This window comes from Muntiacus reevesi, chromosome 20 (genome assembly GCF_963930625.1).
Source record: "Muntiacus reevesi chromosome 20, mMunRee1.1, whole genome shotgun sequence".
NCBI classification, from domain to species: Eukaryota; Metazoa; Chordata; class Mammalia; order Artiodactyla; family Cervidae; genus Muntiacus; species Muntiacus reevesi.
In genome coordinates this window covers 43,399,964-43,416,584 of record NC_089268.1, presented here as the reverse complement: position 1 = coordinate 43,416,584, position 16,621 = coordinate 43,399,964, and the positions used below count along the sequence as shown (strand labels likewise).

The 16,621-nt window shown below is 46.4% G+C and overlaps 1 protein-coding gene across 1 annotated transcript in view; it reads right to left on the bottom strand.

Annotated features, from left to right (window-relative positions):
- The window catches only part of RANBP9 (RAN binding protein 9), a 70,254-nt gene extending 62,818 nt beyond the window's left edge, over positions 1-7,436 (bottom strand). Inside the window, exon 1 of the mRNA XM_065912675.1 lies at positions 6,717-7,436. Coding sequence (XP_065768747.1) covers positions 6,717-7,317 — 601 coding nt within the window. The 5' untranslated portion in view covers positions 7,318-7,436. The remainder of the gene's footprint in view (positions 1-6,716) is intronic.
- Positions 7,437-16,621: the final 9,185 nt, after the last annotated feature.

Here is a 16,621-nt window from a genome sequence, read left to right as displayed (position 1 = left end):
AATCAATGTTACAAGCCATCTTCCCCACTCCTGCACCGGGCGGCTAGCCTTTGCCGAATACAAGTCCAAACATCTTGCAAACAGTCACCTCCGTGAACAAATGACGTCAGCGGGGACCCCCACTGTTATCCACACCACACAGACATCTTCAGAATGATGGACATGGCTCACACCCTCACCGTCCACTTTAGGCTTTAAGTCCTCTATCTGAGCTCAGTGAGCACACTGCCTCGCATCCTGTCTCACGAAACGCGACTTAAATGGGACTCCACTGTCACACGCGGTTATGTTCTCCTCTCCGCTCCCTCACTGCTGACTGGTGGCCTCTTTCACTATTATCCAAGGGCCAGTATGTATTTCTCCCCTCTTCAAGGCCAAGCACCTTCAGCTTCTGAACCACTTTCCTCCCTCCACGTCCGCAATGTTAGCCTCCCAAGCTCGTATTTTCATCCTTCTCTTTACTCTCCTTCCCTTCAAGCTATAAGGCCACTGCTGCTGCTGCTAAGTCACTTCAGTCGTGTCCGACTCTGTGTGACCCCGTCCCTGGGATTTTCCAGGCAAGAATACTGGAGTGGGTTGCCATTTCCTTCTCCAATGCTTAAAAGTGAAAGTGAAGTCGCTCAGTCATGTCTGAGTCTTCGAGACCCCAAGGACTGCAGCCTACCAGGCTCCTCCGTCCATGGGATTTTCCAGGCGAGAGGACTGGAGTGGGGTGCCATTGCCTTCTCCCTATAAGGGCACAGTGTCCCCCAAATGCATACATTTCATGAAACTATACGCCTCTGTGTATAAACCATTGTCAGTGATGCACTGGCGTTGGTGGAGAGTATAGTGAACTTTTTCCCCCCTTAGTTTAAGGTAATAAAATCAGGTCTCGTTACTATTTATCTTACTATTTAAATCCTGTAGACATTTATTGGGACTCCATACCTCGCGCTAACATCACACTGTCACCTAACTTCTGTCGCTTCAGTTTTATACCCACAACCAGATTAAAATGAGACCTACTTAGAAATGACACAGTAGTCTCTAACACAGTACTTTCCAAAGGATTTTCAGGGACAATTTTAATTATGTGGATTTTCATCATATATGCTGATGTCAGAAGCTAATTTTCAAATCCAAAAATTTCAGATCGATGTAACTCCAACATCAGCTACAACAAAGAAAAAACAAAAAATCGGCTCTATCCTCCATTCCCCTCCAGGTACTCAGATACTCCAGGTATCTCTTTCCTCGCCTACATTTCTCAAGAAGAATTTGCATTCACCGTACCTTCCGCTTGGTCCCTTCGATTTACCCTGATTTCTGCCCCCATCACCCAAATCGCACTGCTCTGCCAAAGGTCACAACGACCTAACTTACAAGTCCAGCGGAAACTCTGCTGTGCCTGTCTCACTAAAGCTGTCTGTGGCCTCTGTCGCTAGAGCTCACCTCCTCATCCTGACACTCCTCCTCTGCCCCGTGTGACCCCAGCCTCCCCTCTGCGCAGGTGCCTCTGAACTCCTCTTCCTCCGCTCCCTCCAGTCTTCGGAGTCGGTGTGGCTCAGGATCCAATCTCTGGCCCCCTGCTCTTCTCACTTGACTTTCTCTCTCAGACACTTGAGTTCCGACCACCAGCTAGTGGTGACTCCCAAGTCAGTCATGACCTCGACCTCTCCCCCGGGATCCCGTCCATGGTGGTACGTGCCTGCCCTTCCGAGGAGAAACTGCCCCCCACGCTGTCCCTACTGAAACAAGGGGGGCCCACGCTCCCCTTGTGCCAGGAGGACATTCCGGAACAACCATCACACCCTACAGCGGACTCAACACGGACGAGCGCCCACGAGAGGGCCGCCGATCCGCACCACAGCAAATAATGAGGAGATCTGTCCAACTGAGAACGATGGCAATTAGCTAGGCCAAGCTGAAAAGGCTCTTGGGAGCTTAAAATAGGAAAAAGGACAAACCAGCTAGTAGGGAAGAGAAGACAACAACCAGAAACTAGCACTGTCGCCGTCGCCTTAACATTCAAGTGAAAAACCATGAGCTCCAGCTGCGCGCTTCCACTGTACCTCACTGACTCCAGAAGACCGCTCTCTGTTCTTTCTCTAATGCTATTTCTTTGGCTTCTTCTGGTTTATGTGAAGTCAGATCACATGGCTGAGATTCACATTTTTACTTATCTCTAAATATGCTGTAATATTTCCTTGCCATCATCATTTACTTCACGATTCACTGCAAAAAAAATTAACAGGGCTAGACACTCAGCATTGGCCTTGATTTTTTTTCTAAATCATTCCACCATATCCTGTGAGGGTGACTTCAGTACAGATCACAGATTATGTCTTTTTTTCTCTCCACCCAACACTGACCAACCAATTCAGGTCCTTATTCCTTCTATGGTCTGCAACAGCCTTCTGAACGAGTCTGCCACTTCCAGTCTTAGGGTCCCTGAATCCATCTTCCAATTAGTTGTGTAATCTGACAAAGATCAAAATGAGCCAGTCACTTCCTATTTAAAATCCTTTGATTCTTCTTCTCCTACAGAATAAGATCCAAGCTCAATGAAATATTCTGTAAGGCCCTGCTGGATCTTTTCCCAGCTGTTCCTTGTCACACACTTAAATTCCAACAACCTCATATTGCTTGCAAATCCAAACATTTAGAATAATTCTCGCCTCTACACTTTTGTTTATGCCTTTTCCCTTGTAATGTCCAGCCCCTCCTCCCCTGTATCGTACCCATCTTTTAAGACTGACCACTGGCCTCATCCCCTTCAAGAAGCTGTCCCTGACCCAACCAGCTTCACCCCTGCCCACGCAGCCTGCAGTGGACACTCCTCCCACCTTCTCCTCAGTACACACAATCCCTGGGTTGGGTAGTTCTGAAGAAGGAAATGACAATCCACTCCAGTATTCTTGCCTTGGAAATCTTGGGACAGAGGAGCCTGGTGGGCTACAGTCCATGGGGTCTCAAAGAGTCGGACCTGACTTAGTGACTAACAAAACAAGCACTATATATACATCAATTGCTTAATAAATCATTACTACAAAAAAATCATATGATTATCAGATCACTTAATTCTTGCAGTTATCAACAAGTACTCCCTTAAAAAAAAAAAAAGCAGATTTTCTTTGATGTGGACCATTTTTAAAGTCTTCATTGAATTTGTTACAATGTTGCTTCTATTTACCTTTTGGTTTTCTGGCCCTGAGGCATCTGAGATCTTAGCTCCCAGATTAGGGATCCAACCCTGCATGGAAAGGGAAATCCCCTCAACTAGCATTCTTAAAGCAAAATTTTGGCAAAGCAAGTTTTTTGGGGAGGGGAAAAACTCAATTTTTAAATGCCTTGATTTTAAAGAACATTTTCTGTATCACCTCCCATAAATCTCAAAAGACATTTGTATTTGTAAGCAAGCAAATATATGTTGAGATATTTGTTCTACCTAAAGAAGTGCAAGAAATTACATAGGCAATTAAATTTAGGAAGTGTTAAAGGTCTAATGACTGGTGATACTGAGGGGGAGGGAAGCTGGGCATACCAAAAGTTCAACCTATTTGGTTACTGTTAATAATGCTTCAATTTGAAGGTGACACTCACTATTTACTTCTTCCTATCATTCCCAACTTTCACGTTTCTTCTAAACTGCCCTAAATCAGTATAATCCAGGTGTCTGGACTCTTCCACAGCACTAAGTCTGCTCCAGGTAGCACTTTCTCCAGAGGAAGTACTTTCAACATCAACTATTCTTCAAAGTCAACTATTCTCCAGAAAGTTCTAAATGTGATCACTGGATTTGATCTAGTTGAGACAATTAAGTCCCATACAAACTGAAACGGGCAATACGGTATGGTGGCAAGAACAGTAAATTCAGAATCGGTGAAAACTGGCTTCCATTCCTGGCTTGCTTGTGACGGGGAGGCTGTACCCCCAGGTGTTCCCACTTTCTCTCGTCTTAAATGAGAGCTCTACCATCTTATCCAAATCCAATAACGTGCTCTTGGTGTATGTACCAGAAAGCTTCACAAAGTATCCAGGCTGTGGTAACTTCACAAACTCAAAACTCCAACCTGCAACTGAAACATCCAGAATGATCAAACCTACTGTCATATTTGTTAAAATGCTTTAAGCTGGAATAAACTTATCATTATAACCTAGGTCTAAACTTGTCATATTTGTATTTATTCAAAGCTAACAAGAATTTTAAAAATAAAAGGGGCCATGTTTAAGGATTTCAACAGTTGGTGTATGACTGCTAAGCAAGAAGTCTTTTTAAAAATTTTAACAGGGTAAACACACCCAATTCCCCTTCAATCTAATCAACTTTGTCTGCATGGCTGGCGTTGTTTAACATCAATTCCCTCAAATCACTTAAGGAGCCCCACAGCTTCCAAAAAGAGTTAATTCCTATTGAGAAGAACTACATCTTCAAATCAGAATACAGTCAGAGCAAAAGAAATTTCTATTTCAAAGGTAGGGAAAATCCTCACCATTCTGGAAAATAATTACCTTCAATCTTTTGAAATTTTACAGCATGCAAAAAATGCTTTATGAACAGTAGTCTTCAATGTTATTTTGTGCCTTGAGGTTTGATTACCACTGCCTATGACACTTCTCCTTTGCTCAGATGCCCAGTAAATTCTTGCGTGGTCCACTCAGAAGGCACACAGAAAAAACAGGAAAAACACACGTGCACACACTAAAATAACAAGAGGAGGAAGAGGCAGAGCGGGGAAGGGGGCCTGTGTTTGTGACGGGGGGAAGGGAGAGACAAAGAAAAGAAAGAAAAAGGGGGAGGAAAGGATGACAAACAGCAAAATCTTTTTTTCCAAAAATAATGGTTTATGTTTACAAAATAGTGAAGTTTCCAGAAAGTGAATCTTAGTATTACACAACAGAAAGTAATAAAGAAGCCAACAGGAAAAATAATTGAGACAGCAGTGTCATAAATATTCCAAACTCCAACCAATTTCACATAAGTTGTACTTTTCCCTGACCCGAATCAACAATTTTAAGTCAAAGGAGTTAGTAAAACTAGTCAAGGCATGTTACAGTGCTAAATAAACTATAATCACAAACCTCAGATACCATGGAAATTCAGAGCTGGAAATTTCCTTACCAACCAACCACCTAGTTCAACTCTCTCATCACTCAGAGAAAGAAACTGAGGCCCTGCGTGGTAATATGCCTAAAATCACAAATGATGGCAGGATTCAGAAAGCTAGAATTCTTTGTTCAGTAATACCCTGTATCTTCTGTCTCTGATTTTATAAGCTAACTATCAACCATCAAATTTCAAGTTAACAAAAAGCATTCTGGTAGTCTGATCAGAAGTGAACACTTCATTAGAGCACTGTTCACACAAAACACAAAATTAAGAAATAGCCTTCAGAGGAGGGTATTAACAAAATATCCTAACATAAAAAAAACAAAGGTCTGATATTTTGAAATTTTCAGTCATTTAGAAGAACCATAGCATTTAAAATTGAAAGCTCTTCTCTGGATCTACGGATAAAAGGAAGAAATATTCAACAAGGCCTATTTTTGTGCATATTCTTTGCTGCCAAATCATTTGGAAGATTTCTGTGGCTATTCTCCTTTCTGATTAAATAGTAACTTATTTATCAAGGTTCTTCTCAAATTTCAGTCCAGTAAACTTTAAGAATTTCACCACAATGGTTGTTTATACCCTCTATATTCATGTCACTAGGATCTGAGTAAGACCCTCCCTTTGAAGCCAATCAAAAATGAGGCTGCTTTGAATGTAAAAGCAGCAGGTTTGGGGCCTAAAAAACTGGATTTGTTTTCAGATTGACTGATATAATGGATTGATTCCCCCCCCCACCCCAGACATGTAAACTTGATGCATGCTATTAATTTGGACTACATTTCAAAAATTCCCATGGCAATTAATAATTTTATATACAATTAATCTGCTTAAAGCTTTGTTTTAACATAGGAGAGAGGTGAGGGGAGGAGGGACCCAAGAGCACTAGCCTAAGGCCTTTTTCTTTTTTAAACTGCAGGTGGAAACGGAAGCCAATTTTCTTTAAAACACTAAAATACGTTGTTGTTGTTTTTTTTTAAACAAATCCCTGTTTTCCACGAGACTTTATATAACGCCAACACACAAATATAGGTCATTTCCAATCGGTAGTGCTAGGTTTCTGCTGCCCCAAGAAAACACGTCTTCCTGAGGTTTCAACCTCTCTCACCCTCCAGTTGCTTTTATAGAGATAACACGGACGACAAACTTCGGTCGCCGGTCCTTTTGTCGTCTCCCCTAGACAATATCTGGCCTAATTTGGGGCAAAACCCTCCACGGATCACTCCTCCCCCCCCCAATACGTCCCTGCTCTCCCTTGATTAGAAATTAATACCCCAGAATCGTGCCTCTCTTCCCACTCCCCCCACCCGCCCCCCACGTAAGAGGAGAGCGCCTGACCCACCACCACCTGGAGAACAATGTAAACCCAACTGGAAACCCACAGATTTCCTCCATCCCGGCCCGACGATTTATCTCAAAAGACAGTCAGAAAGCGAGTTATGTCCTGTCATCCTGGATTCCCCCGAGGTATCCTGCACCCGGCCTGGGATTACCAGCTCCCACTCTACACGCAGGGAGCCTTACCCCTCCGCCCCCTCCCCGCGATCGCCCCCCACGGACCCCGAGCCCGGCCCCGGAGCAGCGGGCGGGCCGCGGGCCCCGGCTCCCCGCGCACGCCCCGCACCTTTGTAGTGCACCCGCAGGTTGTTCTGAGACAGGCCGATGTAGCTGAACTTGTCCTTCGGGCTCCAGGACCGCGGCAGCGGCGTCTCCTGCTCGTCCACGGCCGGGTAGAGGCGCTTCAGCCGCCGCTGCAGCTCCTTCTCCTGCTCGTTCAGGGCCGAGTCCCCGTGCGGGAAGGGCGCCGCGGCGCTGCCGCCCGCCGCCGGGGCCGGGGCCGGGGCGCCTCCGGCCGGGCCGGGGCCCGCGGCGAGGCCAGGGGGCACGGGGGGCGCGCCCGCGGGGGTGGCCGCCGAGGCGGGCGGCGGCGGTGGCGGGGGCGGCGGCGGCGGCGGCGGGGCCGCGGTGGCCGGGGGCGGCGGCGGCGGCGGCGGCGGCGGCGGGTGCAGGAGCAGGGCGGCCGCCGCGGCCCCCAAGCCGCCGCCCGCGCCGCCGCCGCCGCCGCCGCCGGGCGAGCCGGCCGGAGACGAGCCGGCGCTGACGGCCGGGGGCGCCGGCAGGACTCCGGGCACCGGGGCCGCGGCCGCCGGCGGGGGCGGCGGGAGCTGCTGCTGCTGCTGTTGTTGTGGCTGCGGCGGCGGCGGCGGCGGCGGCTGCCCGGACATCCCGGCCGCGACTCAGCCTGCGGCCGCCTCCGCCTCCTCTCTCCTTACTCCTCCGCTTCCCGGGGGCGCTGTGGCGGCGGCCGCCGGCACCAGGCGCCCAGTCCGCCCGCCCCGGAAGCAGGCGGCCGGCCGCGCGCCCAGACGGAGGGAGCGCGACGGTTGGGGGGCTCGCAGCCGGGGCAGTGGGTGGGCGGCGGGCCCCGGAGGCCCCGAGAGAACGTTAGCCGGAGCGCGGGCCCAGGACGAGGCGCCGAGGCCGCGGACGATGCGGCGCGGGGGGTGAGAGCGCAGTGCCGGCCGCCGAGGCCGCTGCTCTCGCGGCTGTTTCCCTGCGGGCGGGCCGGGCCGGCGCGAGACGCTGCGCGCGGGCGGTGCTGCGAGGGGGCGGGGCCGGAGCGCGAGCGCGGCGCGGAGGGCGGGGCCGGGCGAGGGGGCGGGGCCGGAGAGCGAGACGGAGCACGCGGGCGGTGCAGCGAGGGGGCGGAGCCAGAGCGCGCGAGGGCGGGGCCTGTCAAGGGGGCGGAGCCGCGCGGGTCCGGGCACCTGGTCCAGGCTGCCAGTGGGACGCGCGCGGTCGGAGGAAGATCGCCGGCTGCTGGCCGGCCGGCGGCTGGCGTCCCCGCCTCTGCCGGGAGCCCGCCGTGTAGCCCCGCCCGCCCGGCCGGCTGACTCTCCTCCTACCTGAGTTCTTTTTGTTGCCGTCGCCCCGCCCCCGCCACCGTTGGGTCGCCTCTGGCGCGGCCGGGCCGCTTCCCATCCAGGCGAAAGCAATCGAGCCCCGCTGGGGCAGCCACGAGCCCGGTCGGCGGACCCCCGAGACCAGCAGGACCGCCCCGGCTCCCGGAGCCCAAATCGGGTCCGTGACTGTGCCGTCCGGGGCTTGCCCGGGTTCTGCTCGAGCTCGTGCCCCGGGACAGGGCCCTGTTTGCCGCCTCCCTCTTGATGACCCAACTGTTCCGCATCCTTCAGAGTTATGTTGAAACCATTTCTAAAGGGAAAGTCTCCCACTTAAACCCGGGAGTGTCTTATTAAGTAATTTTATGAGGTCTTAAAAGTGAACCTCGGTTGGCAGAAGGTGTCACTGATTTATTAGGAGTGCTAATAAAGAGTGGCGTGTCATCGGAGAGCAGGAACGCGAAATTACAAGTTGTATTTAGGAAGGGCTTCTGCTGCTGCTGCTGCTAAGTCGCTTCAGTCGTGTCCTACTCTGTGCGACCCCACCAGGCTGCTCTGTCCCTGGGATTCTTCAGGCAAGAACACTAGAGTGGGTTGCCATTTCCTTCTCCAATGCATGCATGCATGCTAAGTCTCTTCAGTCGTGTCCGATTCTGTGCGACACTATGGACAGCAGCCCACCAGGCTCCTCCGTCCACAGGATTCTCCAAGCAAGAATACTGCAGGGGGTTGCATTTCCTTCTCCAGGAAGGGCTTCTAGAGGCGTCCAAACACTTTGCAGACTCGTTAATTTTCATAACAGACCTCTTTATTAGGTAGCAGTGAATTATGCCCATTTTTAAAACAAGGAACTATTCACTGAGGTCAGCAGAGTCAAAAATAGGACTTCCTACTTTGCAATTCCCAACAGTGCTTTGCTTGGTCGACTGATTGGCACAACTGGTCAAGCGTTGCTCTCCGACCCCTCCCAAAGTTACTATTTTGTTTTCACCACTTCTCCTTAAGTTATCCTTTATTTAGTTGGCAAAATCAAGCTTTACGGTGTGTAATCTACATGATATAAATTCTAGTGTTTTGTTTGCTTCCAAAGATATTATGATGGTAATTGTTTGTCCAAATAAGCAAAGAACATTCCTTGCTGAATAGAGAATTATTTGTCTTGAAGAGAGTAGGTAAATGGTGACTTAATTGAAGGCCCTCAAGGGCTGGCCAGAACTAATAGTCATTCAGTCTAATTTCTCCCTCAATTACCCAGCCACTAGATGCCCCGTTGTTCTTTAATAAAAATATCCGATAATTCTAACCTAGCACTTGATGACTTTTTTCAAGCTAATGCACTGTAAATTACATGATGTCATTGTATTTAAATTGTTCTAAGACTGCCACTTATATTACAGTAAGAAGTTAATTGTAAGCCAAGCTTTATTTAAATGTTGGCTAGTCAAGGTAGAATAAGTGAGCTCCAAGTCTCATCCAACTTTTTTAATGTAGTCACCAAGGTTTTATTTACGAAGGTGTATTTTCTCTTGTTAGTACACTGAGGAACCATTTAGAATTTTACATATGCTTAGGAATAACTGAGAGAAGAAAAGTAGCTGATATTTTGCTGGAAGCTTTTTATAGGGGTGACTACTTACCAAACAGGCAGCCTGAAGAAATTAATGATTTCAGTTGTGTAAATTTCAGGATTCTGTAAAGCAGGCCCTTCCTTATACTGAAAGTTTCAGAAAACAGCAGCATCATTTTAGAAAGCCACAAATTTATCATGTTTATATACTGTCCTTAGTTGCTTCAGTAGCGTCCAACTCTCTGCAACCCCATGAACTGCAGCCCGCCAGGCTCCTCTGTCCTTAGAATTCTCCAGGCAAGAATATTGGAGTGGGTAGCCATTTCTTTCTCCAAGGGATCTTCCCAACCCAGGGATCAAGCCCAGGTCTCCCACATTTCAGGGGGATTCTTTACCAGCTGAGCCACCAGGGAAGCATGATCATACTTATAAAGAGACATAAAGATGTTCATGCCTTTTGACATATTCCCACCAAAAAATTAGAACCAAGTAGCAAAATATGAAGTGTTGAAAAAATTAAGGCCTGAAAAAGTTCAACAGGAAATACTGATAGATCAAGCATGGAAGCAAACTAAATGCTCAACATGAAGGAACTAGTTGAAGAAATTCCACTCAAGGGAATCAGAAGCACATTTACCAAATTTGTTCAAAAAAATTTTTTTAATGCAGCCCCCCTGGGCCGTGGAATCTCCAAAAGAAGGTGGACAACTAATTAGAGAACAGGCACTCCTTCCTCTTGAATCAGTCAGTAGATACAGGGCACAGTTTGGTACCCAGTCCTTCCAGGCCTCTTGCATAAGCACAGCCTGAAGTAGATATATACATTATTAAAGATGAAGACACAGAAAAGTGATTCTGATGTTCTAAATGGAAAAAGCCTAAACAATAATTTGCCAAAATTATTACCAAAAAGACATGAGGGGAAAAAATCACAAAATTCTTCTACCATGCACAATTGTAATACATAATTAAAGTGAAAGTGAAGTTGCTCAGTCGTGTCTGACTCTTTGCGACCCCATGGACTATAGCCTACCAGGCTCCTCAGTCAATGGAATTTTCCAGGGAAGAGTACTGGAGTGGGTTGCCATTTACTTCTCCAGGGGATCTTCCCAACCCAGGGATCGAACCCGGGTCTCCTGCATTGCTGGCAGACGCTTTACCGTCGGAACCACCAGGGAAGCCATAATTAAAAGTAAACTTTAAAAAATAATAATAATAAAATAAAAGTAAAGTTTTATTACAAAAATATGAGACTTTCATTTAGAGACCTAGATGGTTAAAACCTATTAGCCTTGAATCTGTCCACAATCATTTTGCACCTATATTTTCTGTCCTTCCCATATATTGCTATGATACTGATACACACATATCCGCTGAGGTCCTCAGTAGTAAACAATTAGGAGCCAATTCTGACTGTCTTAAGTGGAAGGAACTCATTGGAAATATATTGGGTGGGTCTCGGGATTAACCAGAAGGCTAGGGAACCAGGCCTAAAACAAGACCAAAAGGGGCCAGGCAACATAAATAGAGTAGCCCCACCACTGGTTACATCAGCTCCAATCAGATGCTACCTCTGACACCTTTGTGACCCCCCAATCTTTTCATCACTCACTCAAGGTTCAACATTGGCCAAACCGAAGTTGCAACCTTCTGCCAAGGGCTACCAGTGAGTAGAGATTTCCAGCTTATAGGGGTGCTAAGTTACTGAGACCTTCCTCTCAGGGTGGGACTGAAGTGGCTAGAGCCTGTGGCACCTTCTGGCAGTGAGCAGTCACGTGAGTTCATAGAGAACTTGACACATCTGATTCGTTTTCTTTGCTTGGCATGACATGGAAGAGTTAGAACACACTGCCCTAATGGGACAGGGACCGCTGATGTCCACAGTCGAGGATTTTCCAGTACCAAGAAAGAGGCTCAGACCCTGGCCCGTCAGTTTCAGTAAATGTCCATGACAGTATCTTTCTAGGCCCTGGGAAATGGGATGGCAGACTGTGCCATCTGCCGTGTGGTGTTAGGGTCTGTAATTAGTTATCCGTTGCTGCTGAACAAAGTATCCTCCAACTAAGTGGCTTAAAATATTTATTATCATACAGTTTCTGTGAATCAGAAAGCTCATGGGGGGGGGGTGGGGGTGGGGGAGCTTCCCTGGAGGTCCAGTGGTTAAGACTTCTAGCTTCCATGTCAGGGGCATGCCTTCTATCCCTGATCCGGGAACTAAAATCCCACATGCCGAGAGGTGCAGCGGGGGGGAAGAAAAAGAAACCTCATGGGCATTCATGGTGCCAGCTGGGGCGGAAGGATTGATGGGAAGTGATCTAAGCTCACTCACACACTTGTCTTTGGAGGATTGGACTGTGTTCTAGAGACCATTGGTCTAAGGGCCTTGGTTACTTGCTGGCTATCGGCCCTCTATTCTTTGCCACATGGGGCTCTCCAGCATGGCAGCTTGCTTCATCAAAATATGCCAGCCAAGGAAGCACTGGCCGAGGGACAGAACTCACAGCCTTTAGTAACTGCATCACAGAAGTGACATCCATTGCTTTGGCCATAATCTGTTTGTTCAGAGTAAGTCACTGGGTCCCGCCCACATTTAAGGGGAGGATTTGACATGATGGCATGGATACCAGACAGCAGGGAGTTTCCTTTCAGGGTGTCTTTGAAAACTGCCTCTTACAGGGTTGTTACAACTTCCAGTGACCCAGGGAGACTGCACTTGCCACACACACATTCACTATATCTTCTCAGACCAGGAATTGGCCAACTTTTCATGTAACGGGTTGTGTAGTAAATATTTTAGGTTCCATTCACCTGTTGAAACTATTCAACTTTGCCTTTGTGGATGAAAAGAAGCCACAGACAATACATAAACCAATGGGTGTGGCTGTGTTCCAATAAAACTTCATTTACAAAAAACAGGCAGCAGGCTGAACTTGATCTACAGATTACTTTGTGATCCCAGTTCTAGAAAACACCTCTTATAAACCATCCTCAATACTAAATGGTAAGACCAAGCCACTAGCAATGAAATCCCAGAAGGCAGCAAGTTGACTTTATGACCAATGACATCGGCTTCACCCTATGGTCCTGGACATGCCTGATGGCATACATGAACAGGGTCGGGATATTTCTGCCACAAATGTGTGGCAAATTGAACTGGATGGCAAATGGCAGAACAAGGCTAGGAAGCTGCTGCAGGAAGGGGTTTGGAGTAATGCTCAGTCAGCATTTATTATGCACCTATTACATTTGGAACCCTGTGTTAGGTTCTGGGCACAGAGTTAGGGAAACAATGAAGAAGGATTACAAAGACAAACAAGGCAATATGGAATCTGTTCTTTCAGTGAACTGAATCTAGTTGGAGAGGCAAGAGTAATACCCATGAATAACACCAGGGCTTCTCAAATCTGCAGGTGGGCATTTGCTGAGCGGGCCCGAGATGATACATTTCTAACTGGCTTCCGGGGGGTGTCACTGCTGCTGGTCCATGGACCATCCTCTGAATAACAAGGACTTAGAGAAACAGGGGAAGGTCTTTAGAAACAGAGGCTATAACTTGCCTTCCTTCTGTGAGTTAGCCACCTATTTCCTGACATGTGGGTTGTACTTCAGTCATCATTTATTTAGTGCCTACTCTGCGAAATACGCAATGCCAGGCAGCAAGTGGAAATTAAGGAGAGAGAGAAAGAGGGAAAGAGAGAAAGAACTTAAGCTCCTTAAGTTTTGTGCAAAAAAAAATTACTTCCGCAACCAGTTTTTCAGCGTGGAGTATGAAAAGAGCCACGATAGAGACGAAGAGAACCGGGGCTGTTTTTCTAATATCGCAGGAGAAGGAAAAGTAATTCTCCAGCCGAACCCATTATCAATAAAATGAATTTTCCAACGTGAGTTTCTTTGCATCTGTAATAGCATGGAGATAACTATATGTATACGTGGGCTTCCCTGATGGCTAAGGCAATAAAGCCTCTACCTGCAATGCAAGAGACCTGAGTTTGATCCCTGGGTCAGGAAGATTCCCTGGAGGAGGGCATGGCAACCCACTCCAGTATTTTTGTCTGGAGAATCCCATGGACAAAAGCTACATGGACTGGCAGGCTATAGTCCATAGAATCACAAAGACTTGGACATGACTGAGCAACTAACACTTACTTTTTACTGTATATATGTATTTTTTCATACATATATGTTATATATATTATACACATATATTTTTCATCATTATGGTCCTCAAAGAAGGTACAAAGCCTAATTTGCAGTCTCAGTAAATATAAGTAGAAAGTGACTTAGTGAAATGATTTATTTCACAATTCACTATGTCTTTCATCGTGGTTCTATGTCATTTTATGCCTGGTAATTAATTTTTTTAAGCATTTTTGCTAGTTTTTTCCTTAACTGCCTTTAAAGATATGCAAGGAAAAATATGCCCAGCAATATGTGAAGCTTTTAAAAATTTTACTATTTCAAAGATGTCAGAACATCTGTATCTTAAGAACTGTTTCAAAGACTTCTTTAGTCTTTCTCTGCTTCGACTGCAGTTATCCTAAGAATATTCAACTTAGAAACAGATATCAGTTGTTTAAAGAAGAGTCGAGTTTGCTGTGGAATCACTTGTCTTTCTCCTAATGTCATCAACAGTCTCAGTCCCTCAAAGATGCCTTATGCTATTGTCCACCTGAAAATTGCACATAGGTAATTGATTTTTGGCTGTTCTTAAGAGGCCCAAGACCTTTCCAAAATCTTCAAATTCCTAATTCTACCATAGCATATTATGCCACCGCATAAAACCGAATAAACATAATGAGACGAATCTACATGATCGGAGAACGCCAAAGTCACACTGACACGTGGGCCCTGAGTGGTTGGCTAAATCACTCAATGAGCAAGTGCGTATTTCCAAGTCATGCGCTGACCTCATCACACATGTGATGCAATTTGTGCTTGGGCACAATTGTGAACCTGAATTACATCAAGAACTTTCTGGACTGCTTCTAAAGACTGTGGGTGTTCAATATAGTATGTAAGTACTTATGTATAAGTGTGCAAGTACTGGTCTGATCAGATACTTCCAAGGTACATGTCTCTCTTTGTCTTGGTGTGGTTATGTCTGCATACACGTACACACTGTGACAGACCCAAAACTGCCCCCTCAAGAGATTCACCTGTAAATCTGTGTACATGACCTTCTTGGGAGTGGGGGTCTCTCCAAATGTGATCAAGGATCTTGAAATGAGATAATCCCAGATTATCTCAGTTCAGTTCAATTTAGTTCATTTGCTTAGTCGTGTCCAACTCTTCGCAACCCCATGGACCACAGAACCCCAGGCCTCTCTGCCCTCACAAACTCCTGGAGTTTACCCAAACTCATGTCCATTGAGTCAGTGATGCCATCCAACCATCTCATCCTCTGTCGTCCCCTTCTCCTCCCGCCTTCAATCTTTCCCAGCATCAGGGTCTTTTCAAATGAGTCAGCTCTACACATCAGGTGGTCAACGTATTGGAGTTTCAGCTTCAACATCATGCCTTCCAATGAACACCCAGGACTGATCTCCTTTAGGATGGACTGGTTGGATCTCCTTGCAGTCCAAGGGACTCTCAAGAGTTTTCTCCAACACCACAGTTCAGAAGCATAAGTTCTTTGGCACTCAGCTTTCTTTAAAGCCCAACTCTCACATCCATACATGACTACTGGAAAAACCATAGCCTTGACTAGATGGACCTTTGTTGGCAAAGTAATGTCTCTGCTTTTTAATATGTTGTTTAGATTGGTCATAACTTTCCTTCCAAGGAGTAAGCATCTTTTCATTTCATGGCTGCTGTCACCAAATGCAGTGATTTTAGAGCCCCCCCAAATAAAGCCAGCCACTGTTTCCACTGTTTCCACAGTTTCCCCATCTATTTGCCATGAAGTAATGGGACTGGATGCCATGAGCTGACTTTTCTGAATGTTGAGTGTTAAGTCAACTTTTTCACTTTCCTCTTTCACTTTCATCAAGAGGCTCTTTAGTTCTTCGCTTTCTGCCGTAAGAGTGGTGACGTCTGCATATCTGAGGTTATTGATATTTCTCCTGGCAATCTTGATTCCAGCTTGTGCTTCATCCAGCCCAGCATTTCTCATGATGTACTCTGCATATAAGTTAAATAAGCAGGATGACAATATACAACCATGACATACTCCTTTTCCTATTTGGAACCAGTCTGTTGTTCCATGTCCAGTTCTAACTGTTGCTTCCTGACCTGCCTACAGATTTCTCAGGAGGTGGGTGAGGTGGTCTGGTATTCCCATCTCTTTCAGAATTTTCCACAGTTTATTGTGATTCACACAGTCAAAGGCTTTGGCATACTCAATAAAGCAGAAGTAGATGTTTTTCTGGAACTCACTTGCTTTTTCAATGATCCAACAGATGTTGACAATTTGATGTCTGGTTCCTCTGCCTTTTCTAAAACCAGCTTGAACATCTGGAAGTTCACGTACTGTTGAAGTCTGGCTTGGAGAATTTTGAGCATTACTTTACTAGCATGTGAGATGAGTGCAACTGTGTGGTAGTTGGAGCATTCTTTGGCATTGCCTTTCTTTGGGATTGGAATGAAAACTGACCTTTTCCAGTCCTGTGGCCACGCTGAGTTTTCAAATTTGCTGGCATATTGAGTGCAGCATTTTCACAGCATCATCTTTTAGGATTTGAAATACTCAACTAGAATTCCATCACTTTCGCTAGCTTTGTTCGTAGTGATGCTTCCTAAGGCCCACTTGACTTTCGTATTCCAGGATCCCTGGCTCTAGGTGAGTGATCACACCATTGTGATTGTCTGGGTTGTGAAGATCTTTTTTGTACAGTTCTTCTGTGTATTCTCACCACTTCTTAATATCTTCTGCTTCTGTTAGGTCCATACCATTTCTGTCCTTTATTGTGCCCATCTTTGCATGAAATGTTCCCTTGGTATCTCTTATTTTCTTAAAGAGATCTCTAGACTTTTCCATTCTATTGTTCTCCTCTATTTCTTTGCATTGATTGCTCAGGAAGACTCTTACCTCTCCTTGCTATTCTTTGGAACTGTGCATTTAAA